The 21,361-nt window shown below is 41.3% G+C and overlaps 1 protein-coding gene across 5 annotated transcripts in view; it reads right to left on the minus strand.

Moving 5' to 3' along the window:
• The window catches only part of CCDC85A (coiled-coil domain containing 85A), a 204,110-nt gene that overhangs the window by 158,852 nt on the left and 23,897 nt on the right, over window positions 1-21,361 (minus strand). Inside the window, exon 3 of one of the 5 annotated variants that reach the window (XM_019516659.1) lies at window positions 17,026-19,365. The exons of the other annotated variants lie outside the window; for them this stretch is intronic. Within the exon in view, the coding sequence (XP_019372204.1) occupies window positions 19,328-19,365 (38 nt within the window). The 3' untranslated portion in view covers window positions 17,026-19,327. Of the gene's footprint in view, window positions 1-17,025; window positions 19,366-21,361 lie in introns of those variants that run through there. 5 annotated transcript variants of the gene reach the window in all.

Consider the following 21,361-nt stretch of genomic DNA (forward strand, 5'->3'; position numbering starts at 1 on the left):
AAGCAGGTCCCTGGATAAATGTAGCTGCTGGAAATCTGCAGAACTGCACAAGGCCCTGTTATCAGTCTTTTACTGGTGCTGGGGCCTATAGTATTTCCTAGGGTGAAAAGTAATATGACTGATGCTACTCATATGCCCATATCATGACACCTTACATTATTTCTAGAAGGGCCAGATTAATCAGGATCATCACTTTCCCACCACTGTATAAAGGTGAATAATTTTATATCTGCATCATTTCTTGTGCTGAATATTTTTGCTCACCACAGCTTTAATAAGGAATGCTATGCAGACTTTCTCCTCTTATTAATTTTTGCTCAAGTTGGGGAATAGTATAATAGCAGACTAAAGTATTCCTGATTTTCCATTTCCTGAAAGAGAAATAATGAGAGACTAACATAAACTTTTTCTATTAAGGCCAAGATCTTCCATCTCAATAACATTTTCAATTTAATCTTCTCTTCACAGCACATTGATTAGATGTACTGGTGGTGTATCTTGTTTGGTAAATGAGATAGTTTCTACATTCCAGAATAAGCAGTAGTAAGTGTGTGTTGACCTTAAGGCTGTCAAATATCAAAAACAAAATTTCTCATCACGTCCACTGCAATACAAATCACTGATAAAAAGATAGTATTGATATCCTCCAAAACTAGCCAAAATAATTAGAAGGATGCAGAGAGACCGTGAAAATGTCTGAAAGACACTGATTAATAGAATTTGTACATGTTTTTAAATTATAATCCAATTGCAAAAGAGGACTTTAAAGGTCAACCTGATACTGAAGACAAGTAACTAATCAGAATCATCTATGATGAATGAGCCGTTAATTATTTAAAACAGTTCAATAGGCAACTGCTAAAAATTTCTGAAACTGCATAGCATCTTATATTTACAAGAAAGAACTGAAAATAAAAATAATATGTTTTTCCATCAGATTCAGACTCAGCATGAGGAGAGATATAAAGGCCAAATCCTGTTGCTTTGCTCACATGAAGAGAGTGCCATCTGCTTACTCACATAACTAAAGCAAACAGAATTTGGACATAAATGATCTGTTATTGAACATTCTGTTCATTTGGATCTACTTTAACCAATCAGATCTGCTTCTTAAAAAAAAAAAAAAAAAGGTCATGTATTTCTTGCAAGTAGTTTTTCCGGTAAGCTTGAGCACCATGCTGTTAATATTTGAGCCCTAATTATGCCTCTTCTGAGCAAGGAATGGGAAGGAGGGATGCAGTCTGAACATCAGATTGACAGTGCCTGGAAGAATGACAACTCTGAAACATACGATGCCACCTTGGCACTGAGAAATTACACTTTACAATAACACTCAGTCTCCAGTGCAGCCACACCAGTTCAGAGGGACAATAAGACAACACTGATCTACCTCACCAGAGTACTGTCAAGATAAAATTATCACTGTTTACAATGCAAAAATCTAGAACTCTTGGTTCCAAAATGATACCTTTTATTAGACGAACTGAGAAATTGCAGAAAAAAAAACAACCCCAAAAAAAACAAATCAAATCTCTTTCTGCAATTTCTCAGTTGGTCTAATAAAATATATCATTTTGGAACCAAGAGTTCTAGATTTTTGCATTTCTTTTTCTCTCAGACCAACACGGCTACCACATACATCACTGTTTGCAAAGCATTCGGATACAGTAATAGCGGCTGTATTTGTACCTGGAAGCATAGTTATTCATTTTTATGACACGAACGGGACTTTACCCTTTTCTGTTGCCAAGAGAGGGGGTGGGGAGAAAGGAGGAATCAAACTATTCTTTTCAGCCTTGTAAATCATCACTGGAATTGCTGATCAGGGCTTAACCTGACAATAAGAACATCCCTGGCTGAGTTTGCAGCACTGGCAGCTACCAGTATAATGAATGTTATGATAGCGTTAGAGTGATGTTGTAGCCATGAAAGTCCAGGAAATATGTGAGAAGTAAGGATTGTTCTTCTAGGCAATTTCTTTCATTGGACCAACTGTATATTTCACAACTCTATTCCCTGTTTTTAGAAATTGCTGTGCTTGCTTTCCATAGACCTAAGGAAGAATGCTTTGCATTCAAAAACTTCTCTCTGCCCCAACTACAGAATTGGTTCAATAAAAGATATCATGTAAGGAAATCTGTGCTTCTCGCAGTGTAACTAAGCAAGCCTGAACTGGTGTCAGAGAAGGGCAATAAAAAAGGAATCCCACAGTGCCGTTTTAAAAGAAATCCTAGGGCATAACGGTGCTGCTCCCTAACTTCCACCTGCCTACTCCCACCGTACTGGAATGACTATCCTCTTCCACCACTAGAAACTAATACGTTTGTGGATGGAGTTTTTTGTAGCAAAGCTCTTCCCGGACTGTGAACTCAAATCAGCTTGTGAATCTTCAGTGGCCTGTAAACTTCAGCTTTACGGTATTGCTCTGCTGGGTGCCAGACACTGGCCAGCTTACCCCTAAGTCCCCTGTTGCATGAGCTGGCCAGAACTTTGATAGGGAGCCCAGGCCTCTTTCCTTGGGGCCTGAAACTAAGCACAGAGAACAAAGGGAGTCTGCATTCTAACCCCGCTCTATACTGGTCCACTGGAAATGCCTATAGAGGTAGTAAACTAGGGGCTACACGGCTTGGAAACCAGTATGAGTAAATCTGGCTGGGTCCCTCCACACCAACTCCTACCTTCTTCATGCAGAAAACAGAAAATTTGGAATTCCCAAATTTTCATACCAAGACAGCACCTTCTTCTTAACTACAAGGAAACTAATTTCACAGGGCCTTTCTGAATAGCTGTGGCAGGAAGTGAAGAGCCCCTTTTTATGGGTTTTTGGTTGTAGCCTTGTTGATCTAAGGACATAGGCAGGCAAGGTTCCTTGAGTAGATATGATATCTTTTATTAGACCAACTGAGTAGTTGGAAAAAAGTTCTCGGCAAGCTTTTGGGCGGTCACCCTTCTTCAGGCATAGGGAGACTCCTTTTTATAGCACTGTAAAGGAGGATCCCTCATCCTTTATGTCCCTGCCTATTTAGGCAGGGAGTCGGTACCAGAATCCTGTTTTCTTTAAATGAAACCTTTTATATTGAAAACCACTATGGTTCCAAGTCAGCAGTAGGGTTTCTTCTGTTTGCTGCTACATCCTTCTTCACCCCATGACAGTCTTGCAACATTTGTCCTTATAATCACAAGGTTCAGTTCCTGCAGTTCCCATGTAAGGGGGCTTCTCCATCACTGGCTGGTTGTTCAGAATGCAGCCACGGTAGCACATTTGCTTACTGGCTAAAACTACTGTGATCTTAACACAGCCACTCTGTGAGCTTCATGACAGCTCCCTACAGGAGCATATTGATTTTAAGATAGCACTGTTGATTTTTTTAAAGCCCTTAATGATCATGGGGTCAGTTATCATCCTTGATCCCAGGCTGGGTGGTATTTGCATTCAGGCGCCATTCCTCATTTCAGGCATCTACCATTGCTCCTTAATTTGGGTTTTCAGGTAGGTTGAAAGATGTAGGATCTACTACCCCTTGAAATCTGCATCCACCCCACTCTCCCAAACTTTATGTGAAGGGGTTTTTTTATTGCAATCATTAAGTCAATATTTACAACCTTCTGTTCTTTTACCCTTTTTGTTGCTGTTGGGTTGTTTTTTTAAGTAGAATGCTTTTAGTTATTTTAAATGTTGTCACTGATGCCTCATTTAATTATATTCATTATCATCATGAGATAGGACTGTAGCCAGTAAGCAGCAAGGCTTAACTTTTCTAGTTGGTAGCAAGGGAAGTAACGGCTTTCATGAATTAAAATAATGAGAGACAGATACCATCTGAAATGGTTTTAGTTCTTGCAAGAAGTAGTCTTGTTAAATAAAGACAGCTATGGTGCCAAGGTATCGACAGATTATAATGATATTATCATAATGAAAAAGAAAGATCTGAAACGCTGTATGTGTGATAATAAAATGAAATGGGTCAGTCAGACATTCAGTGGCTTGTTCTAAACTTTAAAATTATATATGCCAGACTTCCACATACTTTGTAAAATCTGTCTCAACTCAGCAACTGATGCAGTATTCACTGAGATATTGCTCTGCATGTACAGAATGAACTAGCCTCCTCTCTCAACTCTATCTGTTAACAATACAAACAGCAAAAGCTATAGAGGCAATATCTGTCACCTTTTGCAAGAAAAGTGGGTTAAATCCTCTCCTCTTGTTTAGCTGTATTAGGTTTTCTATGCAAACATTTTTTAAGCATGTCACATCACACTGTAGCTGTTCGATTAAGCATATGCCCGTTGTCACATTTCTTTTTCCGCACTATATACAGTATTTAAAAAGCCAGTCAGTGTCCATCTTTCAAATGCTCCAGAGAAGCAGTATTGCTGACAGGGGGTCAGGATGCTGTCTCCTTACACCTACTCTTACCAAATTTCTAAAACAACTCCCTTTCTCCATCAACATACAACTACCTAGGACATCATATAACAGATGTCTACCCTGCTATTTAGGACTGATCTACAAGACTGCCTTCAGCTATGCCAACCTACATGAGCCACCATTCCCCATCCAAATCAAAGAAGGGATGACCAGTAGCAAGCAGGCCAATGCCTATGAGGGCTCGGCTTCAAGAGCAGAAAGAGTATGTGGTGATCTAGAGCACCCAGAAAGTAAGAAACACACTGCAAGGAAGGGAAGGTTAGAAGGAAGTTTAACCACAAACCCTGATGCTCACAGGTGGACTGAACTGCTGCTGGGGGGCAAGCCAAGGGATTTTTCATGAAGATGGTCAGAGAACTTGGATAAGGAAGAGTTCTAAGAATGGGACATAGGTATGTGTATATATTGACCTGCCTACAGTTTCCAGTACCAAAAGTTTCCTGACACTTCCCCTTTTTGGTATATTTGTCCCATGAGGTTCCCACTTGTACTCTACCCCCATACCTCCGGCTCCAAGCTTTCCACAGCTTATGATTTTACTAGTCAGCTCCTCCTGCAGACCATATTGTCACCCCTTGACTTTTATCATTGTGTCCTTTCTTGGTTCTCCAGTCTTTCCATATGCTCTTTCAGTGTGGTCCCTATTCCACCCTCTCTGCAAAGGCCCTAAAAAGACTCTGTCCTTGTCCTTGGGCTACCTACCCTGTTTTAACTATCATTTCAGGGCTAATGATTCACAAGTCTTTTTACCCATGCCTGATCAGTCTCTCCCTGTCCATGCCTGTATTCCAGTCCATCTATCTGACATTTCCACCCGGGTGGCCCACGGACAGCTGAAGCCTAACATGGCTCATGTAGAAACATCATCACTTAGGCTATTTAAAACTAGAAGTAACCATTACAGTGTTGTTTTCCTCTGGAGAATGATACTATAGGTCCCATTATCTCCAAGTGATTTCTATATTCAATGTGTTACAGTAAAAATAAAATTATGGAGTTTAGACTTGACTTCTTTTTTTAGTCAAACGGAATTTCTCCATTTTGCTGAAAACGACTGATTTTCTATGCTATTTTCTAAACCATTTAATAATGGACAATATCTTTATCAGGTTTTTTAAGCTTCTAAGCACACACTGGGCATTTTTTCTTAAAATTGGGGCATGCAACATAAATTTTTGACCTGGTCCTTGTAAAATTTAAGTGACAAGCAATGTTATAGCTCGAGGTACCATAATAAAAATTGACTACCTACATGAGGAATGTTTTTACAGGAAAAAAGTATATTCCTTTGCAGAAATTTTTACAGCAAAGCCATTTAGACAGGACTGTCACATCAGAAGTGATACCATATGTTCCCACACTTCAACATGCAAAGCAGTGCCTATAAAACATAATGTAATGACGTTTTTCCAAAAAGCTACTTCCCTGTGATCCTTAAAATATGTACATATTTCAAGAACCCAATAACCAGACTAATCTAATTAAAAATGGATAATTAAAACGCTCTGCAAAACAAAAAGGTTGCTGAATAATACTTAGGATATGCTCAGAACACAACAATTGCTCTGGCTTTATATGTAGGATTAAAATAGTAATAGTACGGCTTCTTTGCTTCAGATCAATGTATGATTTTGAGACAATAAATTGCACACAACATATTTGATGATAAAATGCCACTGAAAACTGAACATTAGGCACCACGGGAATCTGCAATAACTTTCTATGCTTGTAAACATATACAGAAGGGACATTTAGGCTAACATTATTGAAGCCACATAAGGTACTAGACAATCAATTCCAAAATGAGCATACAAATTCCAAATTCCAGGGGAAGCTTTAGAATTATCAAACTTAACTGCAAATGGTGCCAATTGTAACAGCTGTGAGCAATTAACATTTTCACTGCAATTCACTATAAGACAGGACCCTCCTGTACTAAAATGGACAGTGGGTACCTTCTCCCAGTTCTTCATTCAAGCTGGACCATTCCTTTATACAAAGGAATTAATTAAACACTCCACCAGGCTGCAGCACTCAATCACTAATAGCAGCCACCTACCTGCCAACCAGAGAGCTCAGTGAAAACTACTTCACTATGGTCCCATCTTTCACCTGCTCCTTTGGTTCCTCCAGCAACTCAAATCCCTAAAAACTGACTACATTTCTGATTTATATAAATTAGGGCTCTGCAAAACAGCTATGTTTTATCTCCATTTTGGATTTGACCATTTAAGAGGGACAGTGATTCATTTTAGCGTTTCGGATCACCGTTCCATTTCGATTTGGCTGAATCTGTTTTGGAGTTTGAACGCTGTTTCAGAGCTGATTCGGAGATTCAGATCAGCCGGGGAGAGGCAGGCATAGTCGGGTGGCTGCAGGTTCTCCCGCGGCTCCCCCAGTTGTACCTACCTCTCCCCAGGGGAGGGGGGGAGCCGTGGGAGAAGCCCCAGCCTCCTGTCACTTTAAAGGAGGGCTGCAGGGCTATGCCAGACTATTCCTGGGGGGCACCTATGAAAATATTCCAAAACATTTCCGAAATGTTTTGGATGGTTTCGTTTCGTTTGGGAGATGTTTCAGAGCCTTCTGTTTCGTTTCATTTCAGATTCAGTGTTTCAGGCACCGAAACGGGCTGAAACACCTCCGAAACAAAATGGCTGCCAAAGTCTCACATAGCCCTAATATAAAATACCCTTCCTGGACAATTTTTTCTGGGAGTATTAAGAAGACAATAGTGAATCCACTACATTGCAACAAGAGACAAAGGCCACAAGAAGCAATATAAAAATTAAAGCTTCCTTTCTTAATGGAATTACAGAGTATAATCAATTCATCAATTTTTACCAAAAACTTCACTTCTTTCTTGATTAAGATTCTTCAGAAAATAATATTTTAAATCACTCTTTTTACATATGTGGAAGGTACTTGAACAGACTGTCATTAAAAGCATATTACTAGCTTTTAATAGGCTTGTGACATCACAAATAAAACATAAAAAAATCCCCCAAAACACCAAACCTTAAGTTTCCCAGATACTATAACCTGACATTCAGGAGGATTAAAAAAAAAAAAAAAAAAAAAAAGGTTAATCCTCAAAGAAAAAAAACTCATGGAAAAATGTTGGGTCTCAGTAATCCCTCCTTGGGTTCTAGCCCCAGCTCCATCACTGGCCAGGTGGGTAACCTTGAGCAAAGAGATAGTTAGCTGTCAGTCAGAAAGCAGGGTATGCACCTCCTATAAAGTAACTAAATAAAATTATACAGGTAAGCAAAAGCTTTTGTGAACCCAAGTGCACATCACCAGATACTGAGAATGAACATGCAAAACGCAGAGTATAGGAAGAAGAGAGAAATTAAAATACAAAAGGGAGGGAGGAGAGCAAGTCACTATGCACCTCTTTAAAAAAAGCAAACAAACTAAACAACAACACCTACCTCCTTTGTAAACAGCTTAGAGAGCTACTGATGAAAAGTTCTATGTACTAGCTAGGCAATATTACCTGATAAATTGGCTAAGTTAGATTTGCCAGGTCACCAGCAGCTCTCCATAAGCAGCAAGGCCTCAATGGTACAAAGCCTTAAGGATCTTGGCTGTAGCTATACTGGTCTAAGCATAAAGATAAACTTTTTAGGTAGAAGTGATATGTTTTATTAGACCACTAAAATCATTACAAAACACCTGTTCTTTGCAAGCTTTCGAAAACACACGTTCTTCTTCAGGCAAAAAAAAGAAATGGAAAATGAAGAGAAATTAAAGATGGTCAGAAATCTCTCGGGTATGAAAAAAAGCCAGTCTTTGGAAAGCTGTCCTGCAAGAATGCAAATGGAGAGGACTTGCAGAGACAAATGTAAGCTGGTTTCCTGGTGTTATCAGATGGAAGACAGGCTGTATGGAGGCCATAAACTCAATGTTAATATTTAGTCCAGGCTGTTGAATTTGGCTCCTTTATTCTTCATATTGTGAAGTTTACATTTCAAACAGCAAAATGCAATATCTTCCATGTTTCAGGGATCTTTGCTGTAACCATATTAGTCTAAGCACAAAGGCAGACAAACTCTTTGGGTAGAGGCGATATATTTTTACATATTTTATATATTTGGGTAGAAGTGATTATTATATCCAGAAGTGATTATTATATCCAGGACCTCCACCTAACCCAGGAGGTGCATAGTCCCACCAAGGGAAATGCCTTGTTGAACTTGGTCCTTGCCACAGGCGATGACCTGGTGAGCGGTCTGAGATGGGAGTCCAAGACAGGTGGTTGTTCCTCAAGAAGACTATCCTCTGAGCTCAGAGGGAGTCAGTCCCAATGCTCATCAAGAGGGGCAGGAGTGCTAAAAAAACCCCATGGCTCAGCAAAGGCATCCAGGAATGCCTGAAGGCAAAAAAGGAGGCATAGAAAAAGTGGAAGGAAGGGGCTATCACCAAGGGAGATTACACCTCCATTACTCATGACTGCAGGGAGGCTGTTAGGAAGGCCAAGGCAAAGATGGAGCTAGGGCTAGCAACCAGAATTAGGGATAACAAAAAATCCTTTTTCAAAAACATAGGAAGCAAGAAGGTGGCACCGGGTAATATGGGGCCACTGCAGGACATGCTTGGCAATCTGGCGGTTGCAGCAAACGAAAAAGCTGACCTCTTTAACGAATTCTTTGCCTCCATATTCCTGAACAGGGACCGGGACATCTCCCCCACTAGGATTATGGATGGACCCAGGGGAGGTACCGCCATGCCTAGGGTCAGGGATGACCTAGTTGGGAATTTTTGGAAGGGCTGGACATATTTAAAATCAGCAGGTCCAGATGCTCCTCACCCAAGGGTACTGAGGGAATTGGTAGGGGTCAAAGCGGGGCCCCTGGCATGGCTGTATGAGCACTCGTGGGGCTCTGGCCAGGTACCAGAGGATTGGAAAAGGGCCAGTGTGGTCTCCATTTACAAGAAAGGGAGGAAGGAGGACCCTGGCAATTACAGGCCAGTCAGTCTCACCTCAGTCCATGGGAAGACCTTTGAGAAAATTATCAAGGAACACATCTGCAAGGGCTCAGCAGGGGAAGTAATGCTCGGGGACAACCAACATGGGTTCACTGAGGGCAGATCCTGCCTGACTAACCTGGTTTCCTTTTATGACCAGGTCACAAAGTCCCTGGACAAGGGCACCATGTTGGACGTTGTCTTCTGGAATGGACTCCCAAGGGAGGTGGCGGCCTCTCCTACCTTGGGGGTCTTCAAGAGGAGGCTGGATAGATATTTGGCTGGGGTGTTACGACCCCAGCACTCACTCCTGCCCGGGGCAGAGGGTTGGACCTGATGATCTGTTTAGATCCCTTCTGACCCTAAGCACTATGGTACTATATATCACTTCTACCCAAAGACATAAGCGTGTACTTAAACTCATGCAGATGAATGATCTCCCACTGAAAAATCAATGGGAGAACTCATACATGCAAAGTTCTGCAATCATTATGTGATGGCTGCCACATCAGAGATTGGACCAGGGGCCTCCAGGGAGAATAACATGAGTTGGTCTAGTTGCAGGAAGAAGACTAATGCACCTTAGCAGAGCACTGAACAACACTCATATACCATGTTATTCAGGTACACAGGGCCCCTAGAATACATATTCACTAGATTTTTGTATCTAGGCTTAAGACTTTGCAGGATCAGAACCTACAGTTAAAAGGTGCCAAAAGGAGGTGATTTGCTGATTGTGCCTGGCAGCAACTGAGCTGCCAAGTGTAAAATAAAAAAATAAAAAAAAACCAACAAGAGTGCCTCCAGTCCCCATAAGGATGATGTGGTGCTTCCTGATGCTTGTCAGCAGTTCATCATGACTCTGAAGAATGTACAGATAGAGCAACATATTTCAGGTAAGGGAACACCTACTGGGGCTGGAGAGACAGCAGGACGACTGCTGATTTCCAGTAAATTGATTAGTTTGATGACCAAAATATCCTTCTTTTTCTAGATACCCATATAGTTATTAGCACATTTTAAACACAGCACTATTGAGAATACTTCACTGTGCATTCATTTTGGTGGCTTTTTGATCCTTTCAGAGATGTGTAGTTGTCTAGACAATACATAAAAAAAGATGGGTTTACAAAAACAAGATTGACTGACTAGATCAAGAGACAGGAACTAAGCTATGTCCTCCCACGTGAGGAGCTGTGTCCAACACCTTGACTTCATAATGAACTGACAGTATTCCAGGGCTTCCTGGGAAGCATTCAGCACCCTGAAGAATCAGGCCTTAACAGCTGAGTAAAATAATGTATACCAAGCCTCATCTGAATAAACTAGCCTTGAAATCTTGTTTCCATGCAACTATTTTGAACAGTCTGAAACAGAAATGATGGCAATGCGTGTCATATCAACCAAACCACAGTAATCTCTGCTACAGGAAACAAGACAAATTAACTTGGTGGGGGGCCAGGGAAGGGGAGAGAGACCATGGCATCAGTGCAAAGGGGCATGAAAAAATAGAAGTGGCTGCGCTGCCAGACCATCCTCCGCTAGGCCACTAGCAGCCCAGCCAGTGACACTGTCGTATGAGGCACTGCCACTACAGGTACTGACATGTCACCTTAAACTTCTGCTGTCTATTCCATTAGTGGCTAGAGTCAGCCCCAGGTTGACTGGAACAATGCAGTCAGCAGAAATTCCACAGTAAAATCCGCAAGCTGGCCGGCACTTTCCAAAGAAGTCAGCACTGTCTCCAGCTGAAGCACCGATTCAGACCGTTCCCATTGCAGATTCCACCAGTGGGGTTCCTTTGGATTCCCTAACTTTAAAAGTGTTTTAACCTGGTGAAAGCTTCTAACACTGTAGGCTCATTCCCCAATATGAACCATCCTGGAGCACAGCCATTCCTGCTGGCACAGACAGGGGTACATTACATCGCCTGTGGTAGTGGGTATGAACTGAGCCCAGCAGCTGCCACTAAAATGGGCACGCTCATAGGAAAATGCCCTCTGTCAAATCCACAGCACTCTTTAAATGGCAAAAGTCGTCTTAGGAAGAATAAGGCCCACTGGCTTCCTGTTTTAATTTTCATATACGGAAACCCAGCTCATTGCAATTACATGATACTGAAGGAACTGCACAATGGCACCTCAGGATCTCCCTAAATTTCCTGCCCCAGGAACAACGAGAAAGAATTGTAAGAGGACTAATGGCTAAAGGTTCCTGGGCTGCCCTACCAGGGCATTACTGAGGACAGCCAGGGAAAGCAATTTTGATAGAAGAGAGGTACAGCTGCACCTACCTCTAAAATATATAATCTAGTTCAAACAAGAATTAAAATCAGGAAAATCCTGTATCCTGCTACAGAAAAGGACAAACTAGATGATCTCTTCTGCTTTTATAAACCATGACATTTCCTCACATTACCCACAACTTTGTATACTCTAACTACTTAGCAATCCCTCCTCCACCCGAATGGATATCACTTTTCACACCTTTTAAAAGCCCTCATAAAGAAGAGGGAAAACAACAGAGGGCAAAATGCAAAGCAATGAGTTTACACTGCAGCAAATCAGATTTAATCTAATCCCACAAAAATACTCCAAATGGTAAGAATAGTAGGACAATAGACCAAGTTGCCCAGGAAAGCTGCAGAATATCCTTCACTGGAGGTTTTCAAGAAGATGCTGAATAAGCATTTGTCTGGGATAATTTAGGAATAGTGCATCCTGCATTTATTCAGCAGGTTGGACTAGATGATCCCTGAGCTCCCTTCCACTTCTATAGTTCCAGGGGTTATTTTTATTTAAATTAAATATTTTTTTCATTTTAAAAATTAACTCATTATAATTAAAATGATGACAAAACTAAGTACAAACAGTTTACATTTATTTTATTAAAATTACCAAAATACTAAGCAGTATATGCTTTCTGTTGAAGTTTAAAAAAAATCAAACCAGTCAACTGGTACAACTTACAGACTTAGCACTGCAATCAGTTCATTGCTGTATTAAGCCCGATTTTGACCACAGTGGCCTCTTCTTCAGGTGCAAAGACAGGGAATTAGCCCGGCTGTCTACAAGCACAAAGAGATCTTTCCTTCATTTCAGTTTATTCATCTATTTTGGTTCAGTTCATTCAGTCAAAAAACTGACTCTGAGGGGCTGGGGGTGGGGGGAAGGGAAGGAAAGCTGCTTTTCTTTTTCCAAAACAAGGTACGAGGGGGATGAGATCTAATAGTTCAAAATCCTGAAGGACATGATAACCAGAAACAGACAATTTTCAGGAGCAAGAGGAGGAAGGGGAAAAGGAACTAGTACCAGCCACCAGATCCTGCTCTGGGAAGCTAAAATTCAGCAGACTAGACGAAGACATAAACCCCTTGCTTAACTAGAGTCCAGAGGGAGGGGGAGTTTGTTTGGAAGCTCTCTCTCACAATTCCTTCACTGTAAGCTTGCTGAGAGGAAAAAGGTACAGGGAAAAAGGGAGCCCTTCAGATCAAGGAACAGCAAACAGGCTTCCACCCAGGTCCTGGTTTGGTGCTGTGCAGACAGAGGCTTGCAGATTTCTTCCAGTGTCAGCCAGGTGGGGAATTGCCTGCAATGTGAGCAGTGCCTTCTGGTGGTGTCCCTCAGGGAGAAGGAAGAGCTACAGAAAGAGGTAGCAAGGCTCCAAAGCATCCTCCGCCATGAGGATTTCATTGATTCCATGCTGGCGGAAACCTCTGGGAATGTGGAGGAAGGACTGCCAGAGGTGCTGTTAGAAGAGAAAGAGGGCATGGGATTCCCAAGGTAGAAGCTTGTATCATCTGGCAGCAAGAAGAAGTTGTCATGCCCATGTGCAGTGGTTTGTCTGGAGAACACATATGGAGCGCTAGCAACAGAGGAGGAGGAACAAATTTCATTGATTGAAAATCCCAGTTCAGGAATCCCCAATGTGGGGAAGATTGAGACCACTGCCATAAAGAGGAAGTGACAGGTGGTGGTGGTTTGAGACTCCCTTCTGCAGGGGATGGAGACATCTATCTGCTGACCTAAGTTTTTATCCCAAGTGATCTGCCGCTTGCCTGAAGCCCAGATCCAAGATGTCCCAGAAGGATTACCAAGACTCATCCAGTCCTTTAACTACTACCCTATGCTGCTCATCCCTGTGGACACCAATGATAATTGCCAGGGATGAACCTGAGCAGATCAAGAGTGACAACAGGGCTCTGGGTGCAAGGGTGAAGGTGACGGAGGCACAGGTCATCTTCTCCTCAATCCTTCTGGTCAAGGGGAAGGGCCCTGGCAGGAGCAGATGCATCCTGCAGATCAATGCATGGCTTCGCAGGTGATGTCGCCAGCAGGGGTTCGGCTTCTTCAACCATGGGATGTTGTTCCAAGGAGGAGGATTGCTAGGAAGAGACAGGATCCACCAGACAGAGAGGGAAGAGCATATTTGCAGACAGGCTCTCTAACATAGTAAGGAAGGCTTTAAATTAGGTTTGCAGGGGGGTGGAGAACAAAGGCTTGAGGTAAATGGAGAAGTGCAGGACCTGGAGGAAGCAGGAGGGGGCAACAGGGGAAGTGTTCTCATACTTTCTGAGAAAGTAGGGCAATCGGCTAGTCGCCTCAAGAGCCTGTACAGAAATGCATGAAGCTTAGGAAACAAGCAGGAAGAAGTGGAAGCCCTCACACAGTCAAGGAACTATGACATGATTGGAATAACAGAAACTTGGTGGGATAGCTCACATGACTGGAGCACTGTCATGGATGCGTACAAACTGTTCAGGAAGGACAGGCAGTTCAGAGGAGAAGGAGGAGGATTTGTGCTGTATGTAGAAAAGAGCTTATGATTGCTCAGAGCTCCAGTACGAAACTGGAGATAGGCCTGCTGAAAGTCTCTGGGTTAAGGCTAGAGAGCAGAGCACCAAGGATGATGCTGTAGTGGATATCTGCTATAGACCACCAGACCAGGAGCATGAGGCTTTCTTAAGAAAACTAGTGGATGTTTTCAGATCACAGGCCCTGGTTTTCATCGGGTACTTCAATCACCTTGATGTCTGCTGGAAGGGCAATACAGCAGTGCACAGGCAATCCAGGACGTTTTTGGAGAGTGTTGGAGACAACCTCCTGGTGCAAGTGTTGGATAGACCAACTAAGGGCCATGCTCTTCTTGACCTGCTGCTCACAAACAGGGAAGAATTGGTGGGGGATGTAGAAGTGGATGGCAAGATGGGCAGCAGTGACCACAAGATGATAGAGTTTAGGACCCTGACAAAAGGAAGAAAAGGGGAGCAGCAGAGTATGGATCCAGAACCTCAGAAAAACAGACTTTGACCCCCCTCAGGGAACTGATGGGCAGGATCCCCTGGGAGGCCAGTCTGAGGGGGAAAGGAAGCCAAGAGAGATGGTTGTATTTTAAAGAAAACTTACTGAGGGCACAAGAACAAACCATCCTGATGGGCAGGAAGAAGAGCAGATGTGGCAAGCGACCAGCTTGGCTTAGCAGAAAACTCTTCAATGAGTTTAAACACAAAAAGGAAGCTTACAAGAAGTGGAAGCTTGGACACACAACTTGGGAAGAGTATAAGAATATTGCTCAGGCATACAGGGATGAAGGCAGGAAGGCCAAAGTGCAACTGGAGTTACAGCTAACAAGGGAGATGAAGGGTAACAAGAAGGGTTTCTACAAGTATGTTAGCAACAAAAGGGAAGTCATGGAAAGTGTGGGTCCATTACTGAATGGGGGAGGCAACCTAGTAATAGATGAGGAGGAAAAGGCTGAAGTACTCAATGCCTTTTTTACTTTGGTCTTCACAGGCAAGGTCAGTTCCCAGAGTACTGCGCCAGACAGCACAGTTTGGGGAGAAGATAAGCTGCCCTCAGTGGTGAAAGAACAGGTTAGGGAACGTTTAGAAAAGCTGGATGTGTACAAGTCCATTGAGCCAGATGCAATGCATCTGAGGGTGCCAAAGGAGTTGACTGATGTGATTGCAGAGCCACTGGCCATTATCTTTGAAAACTCGTGGGGATTGGGGGAGGTCCTGGACAATTGGAAAAGGGCAAATATAGTGCCCATCTTTAAAAAAAAGAAGAGGAGGAGGAGGATCCAGAGTACTACAGACCAGTCAGCCTCACCTTAGTCCCTGGAAAAATCATGGAGCAGGTCCTCAAAAATCCATTTCTAACCACTTGGAAGACAAGAAAGTAGTCAGCATGGACTCACCAAGGGCAAGTCATGCCTGACCAACCTGATTGCCTTCTGTGATGAGACGACTAGCTCTATGGGTATGGGGAAAGCAGTGGACACAATATACCTTGACTTTAGCATGGCTTTTAATACAGTCTCACACAGCATTCTGGAAAGCAAGTTAAAAGAAGTATGGGTTGAATGAATGGACTGCACAGTGGATAGAAAGCTGGCTGAAGTGCTGGGCTTAATGGGTAGTAATCAATGGCTCAACGTCTAGCTGGCAGCCAGTAGCAAGTGGAGTAATCCAGGGGTTGGTCCTGGGGCCAATTTTGTTCAATATCATCATTAATGATCTGAAAGATGGGATGGAGTGCAGCCCTAGCAAGTTCGCAGATGACACCAAGCTGAGGGGTATAGTAGATACACTGAAGAGTAGAGCTAGGATTCATGGTGACCTAGACAAATTGGAGGATTGGGTCAAAAGAAATCTCATGAGGTTCAACAAGGACAAGTGCAAAGTCCTGCACTTAGGTTGGAAGAATCCCATGCATCACTACAGCCAAGGGACTGACTGGTTAAGTAGTAGTTCTGCAGAAGAGGACCTGGGGGTTACAGTGGACAGTAAGATGAATATAAGTCAGTAGTATGCCCTTGTGGCCAAGAAGCTAACAGCATACTGGGCTGCATTAGTAGGAGCGCTGCTAGCAGATTGAGGGAAGCGATTATTCCTCTCTATTCTGCACAGGTGAAGACACATGTGGAGTACTGGGTCCAGTTCTCTTCCCACTGTAGAAAGGATGTGGACAAGTAGCAATAAAAATGGTTTGGGGGCTGGGGCACATGACTTCCGAGGAGAGGCTGAGGGAACTGTGTGTATTTAGTTTGAAGAAGGGAAAACTGAGGGGAGATTTAATAAACAGCCTTTAACTACCTGAAGGGTGGTTCCAAAGAGGATGGAGCTAAACTAAACTATTCTCAGTGGTGGCAAATGACAGAACAAGCAGCAATGGTCTAAAAATTGCAGCAAGGGAGGTTTAGGTTGGATAATAAGAAAACAACTCTCAGTAGGAGAGTGATGAAGCACTGGAACAGGTTATCTAGAGAGGTGGGGGAATCTCCATCCTTAGAGGTTGTTAAGGCCCAGCTTGACAAAGCCCTGGCTGGAATGATCTCGCTGGGGGTGGTTCTGTTTGAGCAGGGAGTTAGACTAGATGGCCTCCTGAGGTCTCTTCCAACCCTAATTTTCTATGATTCTATGAATTAGCAAATCAATTTTAAATGTAAAACACATTTATATAAAGATTACTTTTTAGATATTCTCAGCACAGTTGAGGTATTTTATGTAACTAATAAAAAGACAATTTTAAAACACTGTTTTTACATTTAATTGAATTTCATTTCCATTCAAATAAAAGTGAGACCAAAAAAAATCATGAAGGAAAAAAGAATTCATTGTTCATCATTTTCTAATATAATAAAAAATGAAAGAATTCAAGAATTCAGAATCTGTATAAGTGCATGCTAAGCTACATAATTGCTTTAAAAATGTGCATAGATATTATATATCCTCCTGGTTTGCAAAATGAAGTGCCCAGTCGCATGCAAAGACTATATTTATTAACATGCTATAATGGTTACCAGCGTTTTCCAGCCAATGAAAATGAACCCTTCAAGAAAATTAATTAAAATACAAATACAAGAGAAGATTAAAATCAAATTCATTTAAAAACTGTTGCCTGCTTGCTGATTTAAATTATTATCAAAATTGGTGACTTACTTCACTTGGATTAAAACCAATCCATCCTGCAGCTTACTTCAGCAATCTCCTTGATTCTGGTCTGCTACTGACCTCCTAAAGCCTAATCACACATGTGCTGCCTGCCTCTCACTTGTGCCATCTCCACTTCACCACCCACCCATTGCAATGCAAAAAGTACCAAGAGATCACAGGAGTCAAATGAAGAGAATGTCACCTGACTGCCTGCCCGTCCAGCAGCTGCACATCAGGAAAAGCTTCCCTCCCACCTGTCATGACAGTTACGGAGAAACTGGCCAGAAAAATAGCAGAGAGTCCCTGGGAGGCGGGGAAGAAATCCTGGGCATTTTTGTGTTTTAGAAGAGAGAAAGAATTGTTCAAAGATCCATACAACCCAATGATTCCAGCTAATAATCCCATCCCACAGCCTACTAGATGTTAAACAGGAGACTTACTGTATTTACTTCAATGTAAGATGATACTGAATCTAAGATGGCCCACCACAACTATTAGATTCTATATACGGAAAATGTATAGATTTGTTATAATTTTCCAGGTATAACAACATCTAAGACAGAATATTCAGTCAACACTGTCTGAATACTCATACAGGCTATACACAGGTACATAATAAAACATTTAGCAATATATCTCACTATTCAGCATCTGGATACTGCACGAATACTGTAAGTATACATATAATAGACTGAGGCCCAATGCTTTGAATTAAAGAACTCCTAGTCCTCAGGACTACACTGCCACTGCTTGTGCTTTCCTTTTTTACTCTTTATATTTCCCTCATTTTGGACAATAAAAATATACTCCTCTGCTCAATTTAGATTATAGTCACTTTACAGTCCATTTTAATTTCAGGTTCTACCTTTTTAAGAACAGCCTTGTATTGGAATTAACGAACATCCTGCTTCTCTATAATGCCTCAATTTGTGAAATTTCATAGCAAGAGAAGTGATTAAGTAGAACTGACACCTAATAGTAATCTGCTGAAAAAATACATCTCTTTCACGTGTACCCCTACTCAACAAAAATAGACAACGCTGAATTTTGCCACATTAATAAAAACAAAGCTTCTGCACATTTGTACAACCAAACTAGCATTTAGTTCTCATAGCAAAAGATGGTAATTTTACATTTGAACATCTCTCAGTAATTCAAACATCTCCTTTGTCCAGATGGAATTAGATTCTTCCCCAGCAACTGAGTTTACTGGTAAAGAAAGGAAAAGGAAAAAAAAAGGAAAAAGGAAAAGACATTCAGGTGACAGAGTGCCAGAACAAAAATGTGTTGTCCTGGAAACTAACTCTTAGCTTCACAGGCTACAGTATGCACTTCCAAATGGCTATTGATAAATGTTTATTTGGGTATTAAAATACCCTCTATTTACTTTGGGTTGCAGAGTTATCACAAAATAGGAAGATGTAGATCCCTTTCTGCAGCATCTCTTTTTGATTTGAGACTTCCACATGTGTCCTTCCTCATAGATCTGTTTCTCTGTATATATTAGTAGGATAACGATCAACACACTGGACTAGCACTATCCAAGTTATTATCAAAGCCAGGATGATTAGACATCTTGTGATGATACAACTCTTAGATCCAAAATTCCAAAATAATCTACTTAGTCATTTCTATGCTCTCAGCAATCCAGTGATACATCTTACCAGCCAAAGTACATATTTTCAACAGGTTTTAAAAGATAAGCGATATCATTTTCCATTTCAGTACTTTGATATAGAAGTGATAAGAGAAGCGAGCGCTGATGCCCAAAAGCTAAAATTAGATTTTTGCTTGAATATATTCAAGATGTTCTTTATCCACCAAGCTCTCCAAATTATTCACATACTCTGTTGTAGCAACTGGTTGAAAGATAGCATTCAGTATATTGATTGTAGAGAAGATTAGGTCTCACTTTTTTAATCAAGTTCCAACAAGGAATAAATCAAAGAATTTTGGAGAAGACACTGATTCTGGTATCTTCTGCTGTTAAGTTAAGACTGCAGAGCCTTTGGTCTTGGTGGTTGGAGATCTGGTTAGGAAAAAAAAACTCTGTTGGAATGCTTTGTTTTTATGTTGCATTATCTTTATGGATTTAATAATATAGTAAAAAACTACAGCAGCTCAAAGATATCATAGCAGATAAGTAAAATGCATTAAAATAGACAGTCAAACTACAATCACTGAATAGAAAATGAACAAGGTTGCTATGTTCCAAATTCATCCCCATCACATTTGTTTCAACAGATCTAGTTTGCCCAGTTGTAAGCAGTTAACTGCACAGAAATGTTATACATCCGATAGCTGTATAATATCTTCGTGGAATTTATCCCATTGTCCTCCATAATGTGTTCAGGACAAAAATTTTAAGGTAGATTTTAAAATCATTAATAATTAGCCACTGTAAAACTTGATAGATTCGTAAACCAGCAGAAGATCAATTAATTACTCCAACTTTATGCGCAGTTGGTGAAAACATGAGACAGTGCTGAATCATCCCTGAAAAAAGTATTGGTTGCAAAACTACTTCCTTAAAACTTGCAGCAGGCAATGATTAAAGCAAATATCGGCAGTCCTCGACTTACAATGTTTTGAGTTACAACATTTCGCACTTACTACGTTTATAAATTGACACCCATTTCAACTTTATGATGTCAGTTTTGACTTTACAATGCTTGATCTGATGCAACGCCATGCCAGCAAACAAGTTCACTGCGTTGCTCATCTCCCTGGAGAACATCGGTCCAAACTTCCTTGGACACTTTCTTTAAGAAAGCAAAAAGACTCCAGAAAAACCTGCAGCCAAGACTCCTGAGAAGACTCCAGCCAAGAACCCTTCAAAAAGCCCAACCAAATCGATGTCCTTCCAAATCAAAGTCCTTCCAAATCAATGTGATTGCTATTTACAATATAAATATATTAATGTAGCTATATTACTCATCTATAATTCTGGGGTATTTTTGGTGAAAATAGGGTAATTGGGCCTTGGTTCAGGAACCAATCCCCCCATTTATAACATTGTTTCTTATGAGAAAATTGGTTCCAAGTTACATTTCAACTTAAGATCTGGTTTTCAGGAGCCAATTGTGTTGCAAGTCCAAGGACTGCCTATAGTTAAAATTCATGGGCACTTAAAAAATACTGAAAGAAATACTGACAGAAGTGAAGCATTTGAAAGTACATGGAAGTTAAACATGACTGTGCTGATCAAGTAGAAGTCAGGGTAGAGTTGAACCTTACTGACTATCCAAAGTGGATGTACGTCAAGACAGCGAGAACACACAAGCAACAGGGCGAGCAAAAGAAAGCACGAGCTAGCACAAGCTTTCATGAGCTGAAGTTCACTAGGCCTAGGTAAAGACATTGAAAAAGCTTCAGGCAGAATCAATCTAAGTTATGTGGTTTTCTGTATGTGGCATAGTTTTGGTTGGTAGCGAATGGGGTGGAAGGAGTGGGAGAGGGTAAGTCTTAGACAAACTGAGTTCTGCCATTTCTAAACCATTTGGTGTGCGCCAAACTTCTGTTCGGTTACAAGTATAGACCGGTTTCCAATCACTTAGGCAGATAAAAGCATAATGTCCGTACCCGGCCTAGGAGTCGAGAATGGCAAGCTCTGTTGTATTAGAACCTGAAATGTAAACAATTGCCTACAGGTCTTGGACAACTCACTGAGTAACTTAGGCAAAGGACTGAAATGGAGTGCTTCCCAAAAATCACAAAGTCAAATAAATGTTTGCTTGAGTTGTGTGTGCTTACTACATTCCTTGTTGTTTGCCATGTTGTGCTGTTTATCTCAGGGCTCACTTTGATTAGCCTTTAATTAACTGTAATAAATCTCTGTTATCCCTGCCAGGATTCTGAATGCTGCTATGTTTGATTAATCTGAACAACCACTTAAAATGATGATGGCATAGATTTTTTTTTTTTTTTTTGACAAATCAGTGCTATAAAAGCTGTAGTCTCCTCTCTCCTGGAAATTTGTGATATGCTTCAGGACACGACACAAACTTCGCACAAATCATATCTAA

This window comes from Gavialis gangeticus, unplaced genomic scaffold (genome assembly GCF_001723915.1).
Source record: "Gavialis gangeticus isolate Ggan-Ray unplaced genomic scaffold, GavGan_comp1, whole genome shotgun sequence".
In the NCBI taxonomy this organism is placed as follows: Eukaryota; Metazoa; Chordata; order Crocodylia; family Gavialidae; genus Gavialis; species Gavialis gangeticus.